At 38.0% G+C, this 19,123-nt stretch overlaps 1 protein-coding gene across 1 annotated transcript in view; it reads right to left on the minus strand.

The window, feature by feature from the left end:
* LOC122553281 (uncharacterized) overlaps positions 1 to 19,123 on the minus strand; it is a 71,497-nt gene that overhangs the window by 37,804 nt on the left and 14,570 nt on the right. The window contains exons 5-11 of the mRNA XM_087991682.1: positions 17,486 to 17,652; positions 12,752 to 12,837; positions 9,622 to 9,702; positions 7,076 to 7,190; positions 5,378 to 5,547; positions 3,107 to 3,331; positions 2,240 to 2,448 (exon numbers count right to left, since the gene is read on the minus strand). Of these exons, the coding sequence (XP_087847808.1) occupies positions 2,240 to 2,448; positions 3,107 to 3,331; positions 5,378 to 5,547; positions 7,076 to 7,190; positions 9,622 to 9,702; positions 12,752 to 12,837; positions 17,486 to 17,652 (1,053 nt within the window). The remainder of the gene's footprint in view (positions 1 to 2,239; positions 2,449 to 3,106; positions 3,332 to 5,377; positions 5,548 to 7,075; positions 7,191 to 9,621; positions 9,703 to 12,751; positions 12,838 to 17,485; positions 17,653 to 19,123) is intronic.

Raw genomic sequence — 19,123 nt, forward strand, 5'->3', positions numbered from 1 at the left:
TCTTCCCCCGGAGTGTTGGAGGCTGAGGAGTTATTATGGGCATGGATAGAGTGAATAGCCAAGGTCTTTTCCAGGGGTGGGGTGTCCAAAACTAAAGGGCATAAGTTTAAGGTGAAAGGGGAAAGTTTTAAAATGGAGCTGAGGGATACTTCTTTTCGCGCAGAGTATGGTGCGTGCACGTAATGAGCTGCCATTATAACATTTAGATTGCATCTGGACAGATATATGAATAGGAAGTGTTTAGAGGGATTGGTTGGGATGACTGGTTGGCATGGACGAGTTGGACCGAAAAGTCTATTTCTGTGCTGTATGATTCTATGACATGGCCATTTTGTATCCTAATCACCATAAACAGTGAGATGGCCTAGTCAAAACTGAAGTATGCTTAGGTTTGTGTAAGAGGCTGACATATATAATGAACAGAATGAAGATAAATTTCTTTCCCTTTAAAATATTGTAAAACATCTTGTCTATTTTTAAACCAATGATGTGTATTTCCAGGGCAGTAACTACACTAACTTAGAGCGCATAAGTATATTGTGCTTAACAGGAATATGGCAAATTAGTTCAGAAATAGTGGAACTCAATGTACTTGAGACAGCAAAGTAAAACTCAAGATGATAAATTCATCACTGTACACTTGCCGGCACATAATTAAGATATATCTGGGAATAGATCTTCCCACCTTTGTCCTTGCAAATGAACTGTTACAGGAGAAGGTGAGGATTGTAGATGTTGGAGATCAGAGACGAAGAGTGTGGTGCTGGAAAAACACAGCCAGTCAGGCAACATCCAATGAGCAGGAGAATCGACATTTCGAGCTTTGTCAGAAAATGTATTGTTATGCAGAATTACAAAGTATTTATGGCACTCAAGCAGATGATTTGACCTCACTGGTTTATACTGGTGTTTTATAGCCCAGAGAAACCTCACCTCACTTCATTCCACCCTATAAGTAAATACTTTCATTCTTTACTTCCTCTCGCGTTTATCTCACTTCTACCTAAACGTATCTGTACTATTCACATCAACTGTTTCCTACAGTAGTGAGTTCCATGTACTAAGCACTCTGAACTTTCTCCTGGATTTCTTACTGACTTTATGAGCAACCATCTTAGATTTATAACCCTAGCTTTGTTTAGTGGAATTATTGATCAATCATTTTAATAATTATATAATTTGAAATAAGTAGTGCAGAACACAGTGAAAGTCTATAAAAACTTAAAAATACGATGCAAGATTTTTTCATTAATTGTAAAGAAAATCAAGACACTTGTCCTTGTACACAACTTCAATATTGCTGGAAAAAAAACATTTTATTGGACCTTTTCATCTTACAATCATCAAGATAATTCCTAAGAATACCAGTGTAAAAGGAGAACCACAATATGAAAAATGCTGATTGGTTGACAAGTGGATGGTGATTGGTGAAGCTGTTGCCATGTTTCATGCTGGTACAATGCAATATCAACATGAGTGGTGTTTATCACTGACAGGACATTGCTGTCAAGCCAAAAAGACATTCAGCTAATCACAGAAATGAATGATGTGCTATACAAACTCAATTGTCCAGTGAGTAGGTCATACATCTCAGACTGGGAGATCGTACCAAACAGCATATCCATTTGGTTTGCACATTCAGCAAGCTACTAACCATACCAATCAGCCTGTGCTTGTGAAACTCAAAACACAGTATCCAACTTTAGTTGTGCATTTGTGATTGGTCATTGACTAAATAATTCTGAGTGTGCTAAGAATCAGGCTGACAACCAATTTATGAATGTCATTTGGGCTTGCAGTGTGATATATGTGTGTGTACTGGAAGTTGTGTCTACTAATACACTGGGTCCTGTTATTTGCAGTCAGAAAATAATAATAATATTGTACCTGTTTCAACTAAAAAAAAAACTTAACCATTCTCTGGTTAATTTCTCAGGGAAATGACTGGACTCATCATAGCCAATTTAACTGGTTTAAATTTAAACAAAGCTTGGCAATTATTGTCAACTGTCATCTAATGAATGAATGTCCTGTGGTAACATCTCTATTCATCAGAGTCGACTTACCAACCAATCAACACTCTCTTCTCAATCACCATAAAATGTTGATTTTCCCAACACATTAGTATTTCCTGTGAATTTTCCTGAAAAAATGCAAAATGTTTTGACAAATGTGTTGTTTTTCAGCAATAATCCTTACCAAGGTGATGTGAGCAAAGTCTGTGGTTTTAGCTGCTCACCTGATGGAAGGTTCTGTTGGTTTCTGTGCTAGTGCCACCTGTAAATGTTTCAGTGCATCATTGTTCTTTTTTTGGAACAGGTATAACCGACCAACATGAAAATTGTATTTCCAACTCTGAGGTTGAAGAGACAAGGCATCTAAGTATTTCAGCAGAGACCATTCGATGTACTTATGCTCATCGGAGACCACTGGTTTCAATTTACCATCCTATATTATATAGCCAGTCAATAAAAATAAATAATATAGAGCATTAGTTATGTGATCAAAGCTCTTGCCATTAAATTACATATGTAAGGATTTATGCAGAAGTGGATCACAGAAATAAACTATTTTTTGGTGCTGGATCAGTGTTTTTCATGTTACATGTTTTGTATTTCACGGCTTCCAAATTTTGTGTTATATTACATACATGCTTATGAATCCATCAAGGCAAATTTTCACTTATTCATGCTGATGATTTATGCAGACTGTGTAACAATCAGCATTATTGCCCAATTCAATCCACTCAACTGAGTTCAATGCAAAGGACTGAATTCTCGTCTGGGACATATAACAGGTTCTCAAAGGTCACCATCTCAGAATCATGATTTCTGGTGTAATTGTGTGTGAGAATGCAGAGAAGCTATAGCATGTGATTCTCTCACTGTGACTGAACTATAAGAAAGCAACCGGGCAAGTACAGTCTGGACAAAGCCCACTGGAAAAGGATGATGTGATCAGCTGTGGTTCACAGGTCAAGTAGTACTGGGATGGCCAGTGTACAATCTTCCCTGAGATATCATGCAGGCAAATGAAGTTCAATTTGTCTCAATCTGTTTGGTATTTTTTGAACATACAATATTAACAGTAATTTCTAGATTCATACCTTCCCTGCTTGCTGAGCTTTCCAGCTGTAGAGTGACTGTACATAATCAGATTTGGCAGCCTGTCCCTGTTCCTTTAATTGGTGGTATTCCATGTCCAATGCCTTCAGTTGTTGCTGTAGTGTGCAATCTGCTTTGAAGCCATGAAGTCTACAAATGACTGCAATTTCATCATTTCTACCAGAGGTCTCAGCTGCAGAGAGCTTTTCTGCACCCTGTTCTTCAATCTGAGGGCAGATTAAAATCATCCTAATGTTAAAAATTAATAGACCAATTCTCTAAGGTGGTTTAAATTGTAACAATCCTGAACACAAAGGGAAATGTTCACAAAGATTACTGCCAAAACATGTTTTATTAACATAAATGAGATTCAACCCTTAGAATGTTAGCAGATAACAGGTTTTGGAAATTATACATAATTTATCCACATAAATAACAGTTAAAAGGACAAAGCATTGTTGCAATGACTGGTGAGATAAACTGCATTACTTCAGTGGTGTATATCAGTGCAACTAAGACCCAGTTGTGATTCATCTTAGGTAAGAAAATCTAAACAAGATAATTGGAAGAATTGCAGATCCTGGAAATCAGGAACAAAATCAGAAATCCCTGGAAAAGCTCACCTAGTCTGGAGTATGTGTGGAATGAAATCACAGTTAATATTTCGAAGAATGGTCATAGAATCATAGAGATAGAGCGCACAGAAACAGACCTTTCAGTCCAACTCGTTCATGCTAACCAGATATCCTAACCTAATCTAGTCCCATTTGCAAGCACTTGGCTCATATCCCTCAAACATTAACTTGGATTTCTATCCACAGATGCTGCATCTTTTCAGTTATTTCTGTTTTTGTAAAAAAGATAACTTATTTATCCAGTATGTTCAGAATTGATAAGGGCAAGAAATAAAAATAGTAGTGAAATCTTCAATCTGAACTTTTGTAGACTCATGATTTCGGTTGTATAGGAGGACAGAATAAGGACTCAAAGATTTACATGGAGAAAGTTGTGAAATCTGATGAGCAAAGTCATGACTAAGATAGACATTGCAAATAATTTAATTGGAACTCGATCTCTTTAAGTACATCAGGACATAACATGGTTGAGAAAAGCTGAAGATTTTGAGGTCTTTACTTTTAAAGATAATTTAAAACCTAATGGAGCTATTTTTGAGTTCTGTACGTAACAGCCTAGATGGTGAACAGGAAAACTGCACATCTGTTGATGGCTCCAGCAAGAGGCATAACCTGGTTCAACACTCTTAGCTTATCTATTGATCTTAGTTGCTGCCAGCAATTAAAAGGGGCTGGAAGGCTTCTCTCAAATTTTGAGTTGGGAGAGAAAGCAAATTTAGCTTTCCTGTGTCCATAGCACAGAGCTAGTTAAATTTAAAAGGACAGGAGGCAATCCAAGGAGGAGGGAGGTCACTGAATGGGAGGTCACAGAGCCTTGGAAGATTTCTTTAGGTCTAACATAATTTCTACAACAGCTACTGATATTCCCTTATTAAGGCTAGGGATTGGAGTGCTCTGCATCAACTGCAACAGCAGTACTGTCTACTAATTTATCTAAAAATTGTATTGGTGGAGCCTGAGGTGTCCTCCATTTGGTTTCCTGTTGATTTGGGAGCAAGTACTATTATTTTGTTGAGATTTTGGGATCTAACTCTGTTCAGTTCCCCCAAAGTAGCACTCTTGGATCTTATGGAACGATTTGCAAAAACTCTATTTCTGTCTTGATCTTTACTCACATTCTCTTCACTCTGTACAGCAGAACTACTCTCTTCCTGCTTACTCTATTTAATCATGTAACTTTGACATCATCATCATGGGTGCTTCTGATGCTAATCCCATTATTCTACAAGCACCAACCAAACTATTTTGAAGTCCATTCAAATAAAGTCATGCATGACTCAAGTATTCAGTGTACAGGAGATATTCCAGATGAGAAAACTTACCACCTACCATACTCATTTTCCAGTTTAGACAACACAGTAAGCAGATTAAAAATCTCTGCCTGTGTGCTCACTCAAGAGGAGCCCTGTAACAAACATCTTTCTCAAATGAAGATCCAAAGCTTTCAAGAAACTTCTTAATTAAAACAATTCAATTCTCATCATTTCCTTCAGAAAACATCACCATCTTGGAAAATATTAAGGTATCAATAAAGAATGGAAGCATTATCTCTCATATTTGGTAACAGAAATTTTAATACTTTGACAAGTGTGCTTCCTTTTCAAATCTATAGGGTTTAGCCTGCTACAGTTATCTTACCTTTTTCACCACACCATATATCACAGCCGCATAGTAATGTTCCTCTAACACCACACCTAGGTGGAAATGCAGCTCTGGGTCCTTTGGTTTCAATTTTACAGCCAAGGCATAGTCTACCGCTGCCTTATGTAAGGCATCCAGAGGTGATTTTCCTTCTTCATAGTAAGGCACTAATCATATATTAGAAAATAATCAAAATATATAAAGAAAAGCAACAAAACATTTCTAACCATAAAATTTGCAAATAGCACATCATTCTACAAAAGTAGGTACAATCACATAAGCTACATGAACTGTGCAATATACAGAGTCGAAGAGCCGGAGCATCAACGTTACGGGCACAAGCCCTTCATCAGGAATGAGGCTTGTGGGCCAAGGGGGCTGAGAGATAAATGGGAAGGGGGTGGGGCTGGGGGAAGGTAGCTGGGAAAGTAATAGGTAGATGAATGTGGGGATGATGGTGATAGGTCAGAGAAGAGAATCCACAGAGTGCCTTTCAACATATCCAAGGCTGCAAAAGGATACAATCTCAATAGTCTTTTCACTGGCCACCCTTCTTCAAGAATCATAGAACAATACTGCAGAGAAGGTGACTATTCAGTCCATTGTCTATCTAATTAGTCCTAATTGTCTGTTCATTCCCCACAGTCCAATGGCAAGAATTTCATTAAATGTTAAGGGTAATTGAATTTCTCTCTGTTGGAAATGGTCATTACTTGGCATTTGTGTTGAATGAATGACACTTGCCATCTTTCTTCAGGAAGGTCATTACGAAGAGTTTAGACCCTTAACTAACAGCCAAGGACCCCACACCTGTTTTGGACAGCCAATAGGGATGGCTGGCAAGACACCTTTACAATGGCTGCAGACTGTGTGGAACATTTCATTCTGCATTTTTGTTCCTTTTTGCCCATTCAGAAAATGGTGCAATGAATACCAATTTTGACTTGATCTTCAAATGCTTGAAAAGCTGGAAATGAAATCAGTGTACAATGGTTCACTATCATCCTTTCATACTACTGCAGAAAGTCAAGACCTACCCTAACATTAATGCAAATCCTGCCATGTCACATTGTATAACTGAATTCAATGAATGTAGTAAATTTGGATTAGCATCAGAAAAGTAAAAATGAATTTCTGTAAGGACCCAACTTGTTCACTACATTGTCCATTATGGAAGGGAACCTGCTGTCTTATCAGGTCTGACCTGCAACTAACTCCATTAGCACAGGAAGTGATTGATTTCTATTGGCTTTCGGCAAACGAGGAATGGTCAATAAATACTACTTTGCCTATGCTGTACACATTTGAAAAATAACTTTATGAGACATTTCTTTTCCTGAAGAAAAATATTTAATTTCCCATGTTTTCAAAATAAAAGAGTATTTTTAAAAATTAGACAGACAGATAATAGTTGGAAGGATATCTCCCATCACAACAGCTTCTCTTTATCAGTTTTGCAGTCAGTTCCAGAATCTAACTTAATTGACAAAGGGCATTATGTATCTACAAGAAAGTGGGAATTTGCAGTGTCAATTTCACTGGTCTGCTAAAACGATGGCATTGGGAAACAGTCATATTATTTGGCATTTAACATTATTTGTTAAAATTATTTGTTCTTCCAAAGGAAAATCGTTACTTTGATAAATTGTTAGTTATTCCTCCATGGAAAATAAAATCTAGTGTTACAGAACTTGCCTGTTTTGGAAACCAATTCTTTATAACTTTTAATTTCATTTCTGGCATTGCTGCAGTGTTTCTCAACATTGCCTTCACTTGTACGTTCACGAAGGTTCTTTTCCCAGTTACGCAGCTATCAAATAGCACAGGAAGAAAATAGACAGAAATCATCATGGCCTAACAAATGCAGAATAATTACACAAATTTCCACTCAGAACCTGCTTCAGTTCTTTGGTGGTATTAAAGTACCAGACATTCATTGAACCACAGTAAAAATGCAATCTTGAATTGCATTGAAAGTTTCACTTGGGTACGTATTGCAAACAATGTATGTACAAGGCACATCCAATCTGCAACTGCACTGGTACACATAGTTACACTGCTTTTCTCAGCTAGAATGACAATGCTTGGGAATTCTCATGTTATTTATGCCTGCAGTACTTGCTCATGTAATTGACAAGCACATTGCTGTGCAACTTTGAATTTCTTACTCTACAATGATGCTTAATACTAAAATGCAGAGACAAAGGAACTGTGCCCTATTCCCCAGCAGTTCCATGTAGTATCTCAATGAGTATTTCAGTTGTGAAAAGGGTAATTTTAAAAAATGAAACATTAAGATTATTAAGAGATACAAGCTATGAAGCAAAGATCACTTTCATATTAAGGACTTCAAATATCTTTAGAGTTGCACTGAATCTTTAAGCACAGCAGCCTTTCGTCGTTATCTACCATGATTTGTTGTCTATGCTGTGGAACCCTGCCAGAATTGTAACATAAGACCTGAATATACAGAAAGCCCGAAGATCATGAAGCAAGGTTCCACTAGAATCAGGTCATGACCATCAGTAAAGGAAATTGAGAATAAACCGGGAACTAATTACAGTATGTACACAACCGAAGCTTGTGGAGTTGAGGGATCCTTTGTCTATCTGTTCCCCCTTCTTATCAGCCCTCCTTGCACCAAAGACACTTTGTTTTTCCAGCGAGAGTCCATTTGACTGATCCAGTTGTTTTCCATCCCTGTTGCAACCTGCATATAGAGATCCTGGTGAACTTCTCAGCTTGATTGCTCAGTGCCCTCCATTAGCATCACCACCTCTTGTTGGAAATTCTGTTACATAAAGCTGTGTGGGCTGAAAATTCAACTGAGTAGACAGACGTCCGCAAACGCAGTAATTAATATTATTTCGCTTGTATCATGTTACATGAACTGCACACAATTGATGTCTTATCTGTAGCTCCACATTGGTGACTACAAATACATAAACAATTTCTAATACAAACTTACCAGCCGAGGGTTAGCCTAGTTGGGTATATCCAATTGAAATAAGCATTAAGACACTACGTTAGCTGCAGCTGTTTAGCAGTATGTTACTGTATGTTTGTAGACTTTAGTTCTGCATTTAACACTATCATTCCTTAACACCTGATTGGAAAGCTGAGTCTGCTGGGCCTAAATACCTCCCCTTGTACAGGATCCTGGGAGATCTCAGTCAGTCTGGATTGGGAACAGCATTTCCAACACCATGACACTGAGCATGGGGGGGGGGGGGGGGGAGCACAAGAAAGCCCAGCAGTGCCTCTACTTTCTGCTCAGGCTGAGGAAAACCCACCTCCCACCCATCCCCATCTTCACCATATTCTAAAGAGGGTTTGTGGCTGCATCACAGCTTCGTTCCGGAATTGCGCCACCTCAGATCGTAAGGCCCTACAACGGATAGTGAGGACAGCTGAGAAGATCACCGGGGTCTCTCTTCCCTCCGCTGCAGACATTTACACCACACGCCACATCCGAAAGGCTAAGAGCATTATGGAAGACCCCACACGCCCCCTTACTCAAAGTCTTCTCCCTCCTGCCATCTGATGGAAGATACCAGAGCATTTGGTCTCTCACGGTCAGACTGTGCTACAGGTCCTCCCAAGCCATCAGGTTCCTTAACATTGGACTGTTTCCCATCTGAAAGTCTTTGCACGACTTTGATTTGCTGCTAGAACAATGTCTATTAATTATCATTCTTTTATTACACTGTACTTTGCGTGTTTTGCATTTCTTATGCACTTTCTGCAGCCCTTTATATGCACGTGTAGTTTGTGCTGTCCATGTAGCACCTTGGTCCTGGAGGAACATGGTCCTGCTTTTACTGTTGTATACAGTATAAATGACAAATAAAAGCTACTCTACACTCTAAAAAAATGTCTCTGAAATGGCTCAGCAAACTGCTCAGTTGTCAAGCTGGAAGCCCACCAATACCTTCTCAAGGATAATGAGAAATGAATATACTAGAATGTCAAAAGCATCACTGTTACACTGTGAATTCAACCCAGTGACAGATGTAACACACACACAATCATAATTGTGAATGATGCAAATGCTTGGCAAAACTACAGCACAAAAAAATATCATTATTAATACCAAAACTACTACAGAGAAGTCATCCAACCAAGTATTACCAACAGTAACTCAAACCAACTCCTTTGTTAGCTGATTTTTAAAATGCAATTCAATCTAAAGTTTTCTTTAAAAAATCCTTAAAACACTGCTGTGTCCATTTGCTTCCTACCTCTATAGTGTGTCTGAATTGGTGTCTTGGTTTGCTTGTGAGGCCAAACTCTGTTTGATACCATGAAGTTCCAGTCACATCCTAAAACAAATCAAAATTTATAAAATATTATCCAACAATATGTTTTTGCACAATAGATTGGGTGGGAGTTTAGTTTTGTGTTTTGTTTAGTGGTCCGCGATATCTGCACTGCACTGGGTTATTATTCTCATACAATTTTCTGCTCTTAATCATTCAACTACCTTTCTTGGGAAACAGCATGGGGTAAGGGATGGAAGAACTTGCTACTCCAGGTCCTTCAGGCTTTCACTCCACTGGCACTATATATAAAGCCCATCTGTACACTTTAGGGGCTGCAAACTGGAATTTGTCCCTCACAAAGTGGTGCTTGAAACTCAACAATCAGTATATCGCCAAGAGGAAAGGAAAGCTCCCTTTCCACTTCACTCTTGAATTTTTAATAGATGGGGTAGTGGAGAGGCCAACAGCTGACAAAAAAACAGTAGACATTTCCAAACCCAGTTAGCCTGGATACAAGATGCCGCCTCGGTCAATAGTCTGTCTTGAGTAAAGCAGGATGATTAGCTCCAGGAAAAGGTTAATAATCTTCTGCACTCCACAACAGTACATCACCATGTCGCCTATGAGCCCTCAGATTGTTTCCTTCTTCTTCTGCCTCCCATTACTAAGCCTTCCTGTACTCAGCACTTCCTACTCTCTCACAGAGGACACCCCACCACCTCGCCTGCTCACTCGCTACCACTAACTACTCTTGTAGCTGCTTCCCTTAGAATCAGTCTTTTCTTTTGTCTCAATGCGCATACAATTGGCTCATGACCAGGCCTAGAGGTGTGTGTGTGTGTGTATCCAAAATGAAACATCTTCTCAGCACAAGTGCTCCTTCCTGTTTATAATACTATAGTCTGCAGCAGGTCAAGCTGAGGATGGAGACCCTGCAATCTGGACAGGTGACTCTCAGTAGGTTGGTAAGCCAAAGGCATTAGGGGATAACTTCCCAAGTCTTCCAATCTAACAAGGTCAACTGCTCAGTGTACTGCACTGTCACAAGCTGCCTGCCTCTCCTTCTGTAACTGATCATTAAAGACCTTGTGCATGAAGAAGTTAATGTGAGTCCCCACAAAGGCTGGCTGCCCATAAGACAAGGTGAAATGAGTGTGTAGTAAGAAAACAATATGAAGTATACAGAGGCTGGTAGCCTCCAAGTAAGTAGTAAAGTGAGTGGGCATTAAGAAAGCAAGCTCCTAGCCAGAAGATGCATCCTGTTCAAATGCACGTGTCTCTGAACACAACGTGATCCAGCAGGAATATGCAAGTCTTAGGTGTCCCAGAGCTCCGAAGTAAAATGTTGAAGGACTGATGTGGTGTCTGAGGAGGTCCAGAAGCAGATGCAATGACATGGTGAGGCCGGTGGTGTGCGATGCTAACCTGTGTGTTCAAGGAGCTGAGGAGGCTAGTGGCCACTGAACATTCTGGAATGTTGCATGTTGGCTGGGACAAGCATTTATTGAGCTCAACTGCCAGGTACCTGCCCTAACTTAGGTTCATAAGGAAGGAGAGAAGAATTGGAAAGGATGTATAAATAAGACAAGTTGGGGCCTTAATGAGATCCAAATGTATGGAAATAAGGTAGTCACTACTCAAATGGCAAGGTTTTGAAGTCACCATTCATGGCTGGAGGGGAAATTTAGGAAATCTTTCAAAATAAAGAGAATCTGATGTTTTCATTCTCACTGTAATTCCAACCTTTCTCACCCAGACTCACCAGGGAAGAGAAAAAAATCAGTCTGTATATCACCCATGCATAGTTCCAAAGTGCAAGGAAGATAAGATATTTGATTCAGCTCTACGGCCTGCTTGCCATTTTTACCAATAGAATGTTTAAGTTTCAGTACAGCTCTTTAATCTTTGAAGTGTGTTTCAATTGGATTAATAAATGCTGGCCTTAACAGTGACATCAATAAAAAATAAATTTGGTTAGAAGACTTCAATATATCAAGAATTGAGTAAAACATAATATGATTTCACACTGCAAATGAGTGTGACTTACTATGTTATTTAAAAAATCTCCAGTTTAGTTAGCTGATTAAACTATTATAATTTGCACCTATCAATATGCTTAGATTTTAATCAACTTTTGTTAGTAATTACACAGAACAGAGTAATTTGGCCTAAATCAGTGCCAGGTCTTTATTCTATATCATACTCTTATTTCTGACTATGTGATGAACTGAACTGTGATGAACTTTGGCTTTATTTTACTTTTTTAAAAAATCACTATGTATGACTTCTGTCATTGACACTGTAGATATTGTGATGGGGTGATGTATAAAACTTCTCACTGTATTTTTCATGTAAAAGTACACGGGACAATAAATTTCTATTTTATTTTGTTCTGTTATATTCTATATTTTAAACAGTTATCAACTCTTAAGAAAAAGTGCAATGTCCCCTGTCTCTCATATTTCTTGCAGCAAAACATAAGCTTTGACAACTCTTCGTATCTCAAAAATTATTTTACACATCCACCTTAAACTCTTAATGATAATTTTGAACCTAATGACCTTTTGTCAATCATTCCCTCGATTGTTACTGGTATTTACTGGAGCTGATGGGGCTTTGTCTGCTGGACAGAGAGCCAGTAATTGCCTCAGGTAACCGTTTTTAGGGAAGGCCTGCTTCATTGCGTGAGATCTCCACCCTACCTCTGCCTTCCCAATTATATGGGTACCACTCTCACTCATCCCACCCTGCCTTCAGAGGAAAGCAGTAGTTACTACTCAATGAAATTACAAAGTTGTTATTTAGGAAAGTTAATATGCTATCCTTATTTGGTCTGGCCTATGTGGGATTTCAAACTCAATGCTGTGGTTGACTCTTGACTACAATCTGAGATGGTTTAGAAATCCATTCAGTTCAAGGACATTAAATGCTGGCCTCATGAGTGATATCCACAAACTGTGAATGTATTTAAAACAAACAGCTCAAATTACATAATTTATTAAGATTCCCCATAGATGGTCAAACTGATGTACAGTAGTTGCAAATTAACATTACTCACTGAGAGTGCAAAAACAATTAGAAGCTTATTTAGTTTCCTCAAATAACTGACCTTTGAATCCAGTTCACTTGGTGGCTTAAATGGACACTCCAATGCATGTTTTCCAAGTTCTGACAGCTCAAATGTACCAGTACAACCTTAACAGGAGTAAGATGGTGAATACAGAATGTGGTCACAGGACTATAAAGGCTCAGAATATCTAAGAGTGATGGTAATTTATATGTGCACAAAGAAAACCAGCATTTTAGCAGCAAGATTCAAATGAAAATGAATAAAATTTATTCCTGGATCTCCATGTTGTGCATCATTGAATGCGGGATTGCAGATTGACATTCACAACTTTTTAAAACTGATTTTGCTTTTGAGAAATAAGACAGTGTTTTCTTTCAAGAAAGGGAGGGGGGGGGGGAAATTCAATCAATATGGGGCATTCTGGTACCTGCTGTCTCAGTGGATTCAACAGAAAGTCCCTTCTCCTTACACTCTAAGAAATGGCACATTGCCATGAGAAATCAAGTAAAATGAATGACAGGAAAATGTGAAATATCTGAAAGACAAATTCTGATCAAAGGTATATATCTTGCAGATATTACTTTTTTGAAGGAGTTCTAAACTAGCATTCAAGTCAAACCTCACAGCTATTTGTTCCTGTTTGCCTCACTGGTGGGTTTGTTTTAGCACCCCTGTCCAAACTCAAATTTGAAGAAATGGACTGCAGGAGAGTAGGTACAAATCAATCAAATTTGCTAATATGCATTCTCCTTTCAATAGTATGGACAGCAAATTAGAAGGAATCTTGCTGCATATGGATATTACTCCAGTAACTGGGGAGTGCAATCATCAACAAAACATTCCCACTTCTGATATCATAATCGATAATGTAGATGCTAATGTAACATAATAATTACAATTGCATTGAAAAAATACTCAATTATAAATATATCAACGATATTTACAGTGTATTTTGGTAACCTTATTGGAATTTTAGCAGTTTATTGACATTGATTTAGGATTCAAATCATGCTTACTTGCTGAGTTAATATTCTCCATAATAGATTTTAATTATCAAATTAATACATATATATCAGTATTTTATAAGACTCGTGATACCTTTGTTCAAGTAACATGTCCAGAGGTATGTGATAACATCCCTGAGCAGGTTGCTTACAGAGTAAAACAGCTACTGTATTTGTGTGAATATATAGGCTTTTTATGCAGAACGTAAAGTAAGAAATTAAAACTGCCTGTAATCAATCCTACAGGCTTAGATATTTATCAGGATATTTTTGAATTCCTGTTAGACAGACAATAAAATGTTGGATTGTCCATCTTTGGTGATCAGCTGCAAAGGTATCGTAATTAATTGAACCAAGGCCATTAGTCTACTCCTATTTATACTTGATATATGAAACTTATGTGCAATGATCTTCATCACTAAATAAAATAAGTAAAGATAAAACGTTACTCAAATAGTGCATGTGTCAATATAGAGAAAGGACTTTGAAATCATTTCATGAGGACTGTGGATATAATCTTTGTTCGTTATTTGGTAGAATTTCAGCGTTCCCAAATTTAAAAGGAAAAAGAATTTTGTTCCAATAAATCTGGCCACATAGTTTGTAATAGAAGCATTCTATACACATTCGAAACTGTTGTGGGAAACATATCTGTAATCATGCCCTGATTTTAACCTAACTGGTCTGAAGAGAATGGAAATGAAATAAAAGTGTCAGTCATGAATCAGTTAGTGACACTTGTCCCTCTAAGGCAAAAAGGTAGTAGGTTTAAGTTCAACTCTGCAGAGGTGAGCTTGAAAATCTTGTCTGATACTCCAGGGCAAAACTGAGAGACTGCTGCTCTGTGGGAGATATTGCCTTCAGATTGAAATGTTAAAACAATACTCAACATAAATGTATATGGTGACTCAAAGAACCCAGCACAATTTCAAAGTAGGACAACAGAGTTGTCTGTGGTGTCCTGGCTAGTATTTATCCCTTAACCAAGAGCTTTAAAAGAAATTATAAGTCAATGCTCCATTGGCTTTAAAACATTTTGAGGCATCCTGAAGTCACAGGCTGAAACATACTTCTCAGTTTTTTCTTCAAAAATATGTTTTAGACAGGAGTATCTGATGACAGTTTCATATTCCACCTGATTCAACTCTATATTGACCACAAAATCAGAATATTATCAGAGCTGAAAATTTGAAATGAAAAAAAAATGCTAGAAATATTCAGGAGGTCATGTACATCTCTGCACACCATAAACGGAGTGCACACATCAATGACCTTTCATCAGAATTGCTGTGAAGAGTAGAATTGGGAGTGCAAAATGGGCTTCATTCCCTATTTCCTTTGCGGCGAGGGTAGGTTAAACCTTGGTGAGATAGTCCACTTTTCCAGTATGCTCGTGTCTTATTTCCTCTATAATAACGGACATTTTTAGGTAGTAAATTTCAGCTTCATTCTCTTCCAGCATAAAAAAACACAGGGTAACAGTTTCATTTTCCTAAATGGTGCTCCTTAAGTTTAGAATGGACAGAAACCAACCTGTTCAGGGGGCTGATTTTGAATTTCATTGCCTGGATAATGTGCAGTAGGGGTTCCCATTAAGTTTAAGCCAAAGATTGAACGCCTAATGTGTTCTATCAAGGATGGGTGAATTGCTTCAGTATATTACTACCTGGCAGTAAAACTGACCACCACCCCATTCCATGTTATTATTATTTTTCTTTCTTAAATAAAGAGTTGCATGAGCCCCTTCATAAAGCTCAGAAGAAAAGGATGGTCTTTTCATATATTAGACTAGTGGAGCAAACTAACTGGTCACCTGACAGTGCCAATGTGGGATTGGACTCAGGTAACGGTGGGCTCTAACAAAACTGCTCCATTTTTACCTTGCAGTACCAGTTAAAATCTTGCCCATGTAATTGAACTCAACAGAAGTACACATTCCACTTATATCAAATCAGGAAGATTGAGGAATCCTCACAGGATGAAGCCATTCAGCATCATTCATTCGCAATTCACTTCCATGAACTAATGACTCTTTTAATTTGGGATTATGCAAAAAAGGTGGAATAGGTTTCAAATAATGATGTGGAAAAGCAAGATTATTTCACTGATCCTTTTAGATGGGTGATTTACATTACTGTTGTGCTCATCAGAATAAGAAGTAACTTCAAGTAGGAAATGAAAACTGAAATTTGTAATGCAATAAATACGTTAACTTAACCCACAGATGTGCTGAACGGGACAAAAAAAGATGGACAAGGACCTAAGACAAAGAGAAACACAACAGTACTGAAAAGACTTTCAATAGCATGGAGTTGGCATTGTGAACTGAGCCCCATTGAGCTTTAATTAACTTCGATTTGAATTAAATATTTATTAAGTGCTTGACTACAAATACATACTTGCAATACCAACAGGAAGATTCGTTAAGGATAAAGCAAAAAACAAAAGCACATGACAACTATTTGCAAACACTATGTTAACTGAAAATTTAAAAAAATCCCTGCAACCAAAACTAGCCAGTGTTGAAACTGCCCTACAATCAACTTATGCCTAGAAGTATACTACATATCCCATCCACAAATGGCTAAGGATATCTCAATGAGCAATGCACACAGTACTGTAGGTTACTACATACATGGCTCAAGTGTGACACTTCAAAGATATTAATGGAAAGTGCTGCACAGGCCTAGTTGGTAGCAGCCTATGGGCTGGCTGCACTTGGGGAACACATGGAAGTCTGATTATAATGTGAATGAACTTAACTCTTCATAAAGTTCTTAAATGGCTTGATAGAACGGATAATGGGTAATGGACCTGCTGGTCACAGTCTAGAACTATGGATCGTATCACCTTACCACTCTCTGAGAACAAGAACAGGAAATCACATCACCAACCCAAGGAAACCTAAACACATAAATAGAAAGTAGTTCATAACACCAGTGCTTCACTGGAAGCTCACTGATGATGTTACCTAGTATGGTGACGAAACATCTGAAAATGAACCTTCCAGCTCAGCGAACAAACTTACATCTAGAACCTCAACCTGAGCTACAAATCTTATCAAAACTCACTAAGGATCACATTCTCAGGATTGAACACACTATAGGATAAAGATGAGTAGAAATTCTTTCAAAAAGTTATGAACCAAAGGCCAGAAATGTTGAGTTGAGGGGTATTTTCAAGTTGTAGATCGAAAGATTCTTGGGTATTACAAGGACCAACGGAAATGGAGATATGGTGGGAAAGTGAAGTTGAGGTAGAAGATCAGCTATGAGGTCAGCAGACGAGGTCTAATCTACTTCAATTTCTTGTATTCAGTTTTTGACCTCAGTCATGTTGCATCTATACAGATAAAAACAAAATATTGTAAATGCTGAAGATTTAAAAAACAGAAAGTGCTGGAGTAACCCAGTAGTTTCGGAACCATCGACTGAGAAAGAAACAGAGTTAATGTTTGAGTCCAAATTATTCCTCTTCAGAACCAAGAATCACAATGAACTGGAAACCTTAACTCCATCTCTCTGAGCAAATGCAGCCAGACCTGATGAGTTTCTTCAGCACCTTTACAGAGATTGTTTGAAATGTGTTTTATTCTGTGTAGATTAATGATAAAAATGAACATATACCTAAAGCTGAAGAATTAGAGGAACTTTTTTTTGTAATACACCTAAACTGATGAGACAGTAAGGTTTCCTTCAATGTAATCAACACAATATTTCTATTTGAACTTTCAAAAATGTTGTAAAATATTCCCAGAAGGGGGCTGTACCTCTATATCTGAAGCAACAGTAAACAGAAGCAGCTGACATTCTTTTGTCCACCTCATATTCTGGGACACACCACTGTCCATCAAAAGGAGTATCATCGAAAGGATTACACTTTGTCTTTCGAGTGAGGAACTTAATTAACGATGATGAGAATATGTGCTTGGGATCACTTGGCAATAAGAAACAGTAACAGTAATTAGAAAGATGTACAATCATAATCTAGTTTGTACACAGTAGATTGGTATTGTGAGAGCACCACTTTGTATGATTAGGGCATTATGATCTGGTTCAAAATTCAGGTTGTTGTTCCAAATATAGCCTTAACCACAGAAGTACTGTTCCATTAAGTAGAAACTTTCAACAAAAACAAATTGTGTTATAGAAGAGTCAATAGCTGATCAGAAAGCTGGTTAACAATCTCGGAGTCATGTCATTAGACTTGATTCTTCACTGGTGTTCTTTTTTTGGTTTCTAATATCTATATTCCTGGAGTTTGGTGGGACAACACTTGCTGGTGCCTTCCAGCAGCAATCCTGCTAAAGCTCCTGTTGTCAAAAAATTAAACCTTAGTTGCATAGAGAATGGAATACTCTTTGTCAATGCAGATAACCTCCATAGTCGATGATCCATTTATTTGGAAAGTTGTGTCTGCCCACCACTGAAATAGTTTTCACAGCATAACTCCCTCTAACCCCACCCTTCATCACTCTATCAAAGAATACATTCATGTCCCAGGAGCACCCTATGTACAGGATGATAATTAAGAAGTTTAAACAAAAAGGTCTCATGTTTCAGGGGGCCCAGTCTGTTTGTGTTGTCATAGGCAAGTCTGATCTCACTGGATCTATCATGCTCCGAGATAATTCTTTGTCCTCAGAAAATCAGAGAAGTTGGGGTCACTGCTCTGGTTACAGACAGAAGACATATGCTTTGTGGGCAGAAAATCCATCCCCATTGAAAAAAATCATTGAAATGATGTGATGCCTGGAGCCTCTGAATCCTGGCCAAATTCTAATGAGCTATTTTGATCTGACCCTGGAATTACAGCTGAAAGCTACAGATGCCCTCAGAACATTTGTCATCATCACCTCTTTTTCTTAGTTCTCCCAAGATGGCGGCGGATATCTACAACCAGGGTACACAGACTCGGAATAAAAAACTCATTGAGATGAGAAGAAAATTCTTCATTCATAAGGAGATGAATCCTTGGAATTCTCTACCCCAGTGGGGCTGTGGGAGCTAGGTCATTGAGTAAGTTTATGATAGAGTTTGAGGGATTTTGTTATTATACTGACATTAATAAATATGGGCATAGCATGTTAATCTGGTATCAAGGTGGATGATCAGCCATGATCTAATATGGCAGGCTCAAAGGACCTACTTATGCTCCTATGTTCCTCACCCTAAGCAGTGACATTTTCATGAGAAAGCTGGATAATATTTTAGTTCTTGTTACTATTTTTTTGAACATAAATAATTTAAAAGAAAACAGTTACTAAACAATGCAGCTAGTAGTAGCTTACAAGTGGATCGTGGAAATCAACTGAAAGGGTCTATTGCTATGAGAACACATTGTCTTTGTTAAACCTTTATAACTGGATGCAGATATCAAAGAGTTTACCCACCAAGAAGGTATACAG

The sequence above is a fragment of the Chiloscyllium plagiosum genome, unplaced genomic scaffold (genome assembly GCF_037043375.1).
Source record: "Chiloscyllium plagiosum isolate Xiang-an unplaced genomic scaffold, Cpla_swu_hap1 HiC_scaffold_10, whole genome shotgun sequence".
Lineage (NCBI taxonomy): Eukaryota > Metazoa > Chordata > Chondrichthyes > Orectolobiformes > Hemiscylliidae > Chiloscyllium > Chiloscyllium plagiosum.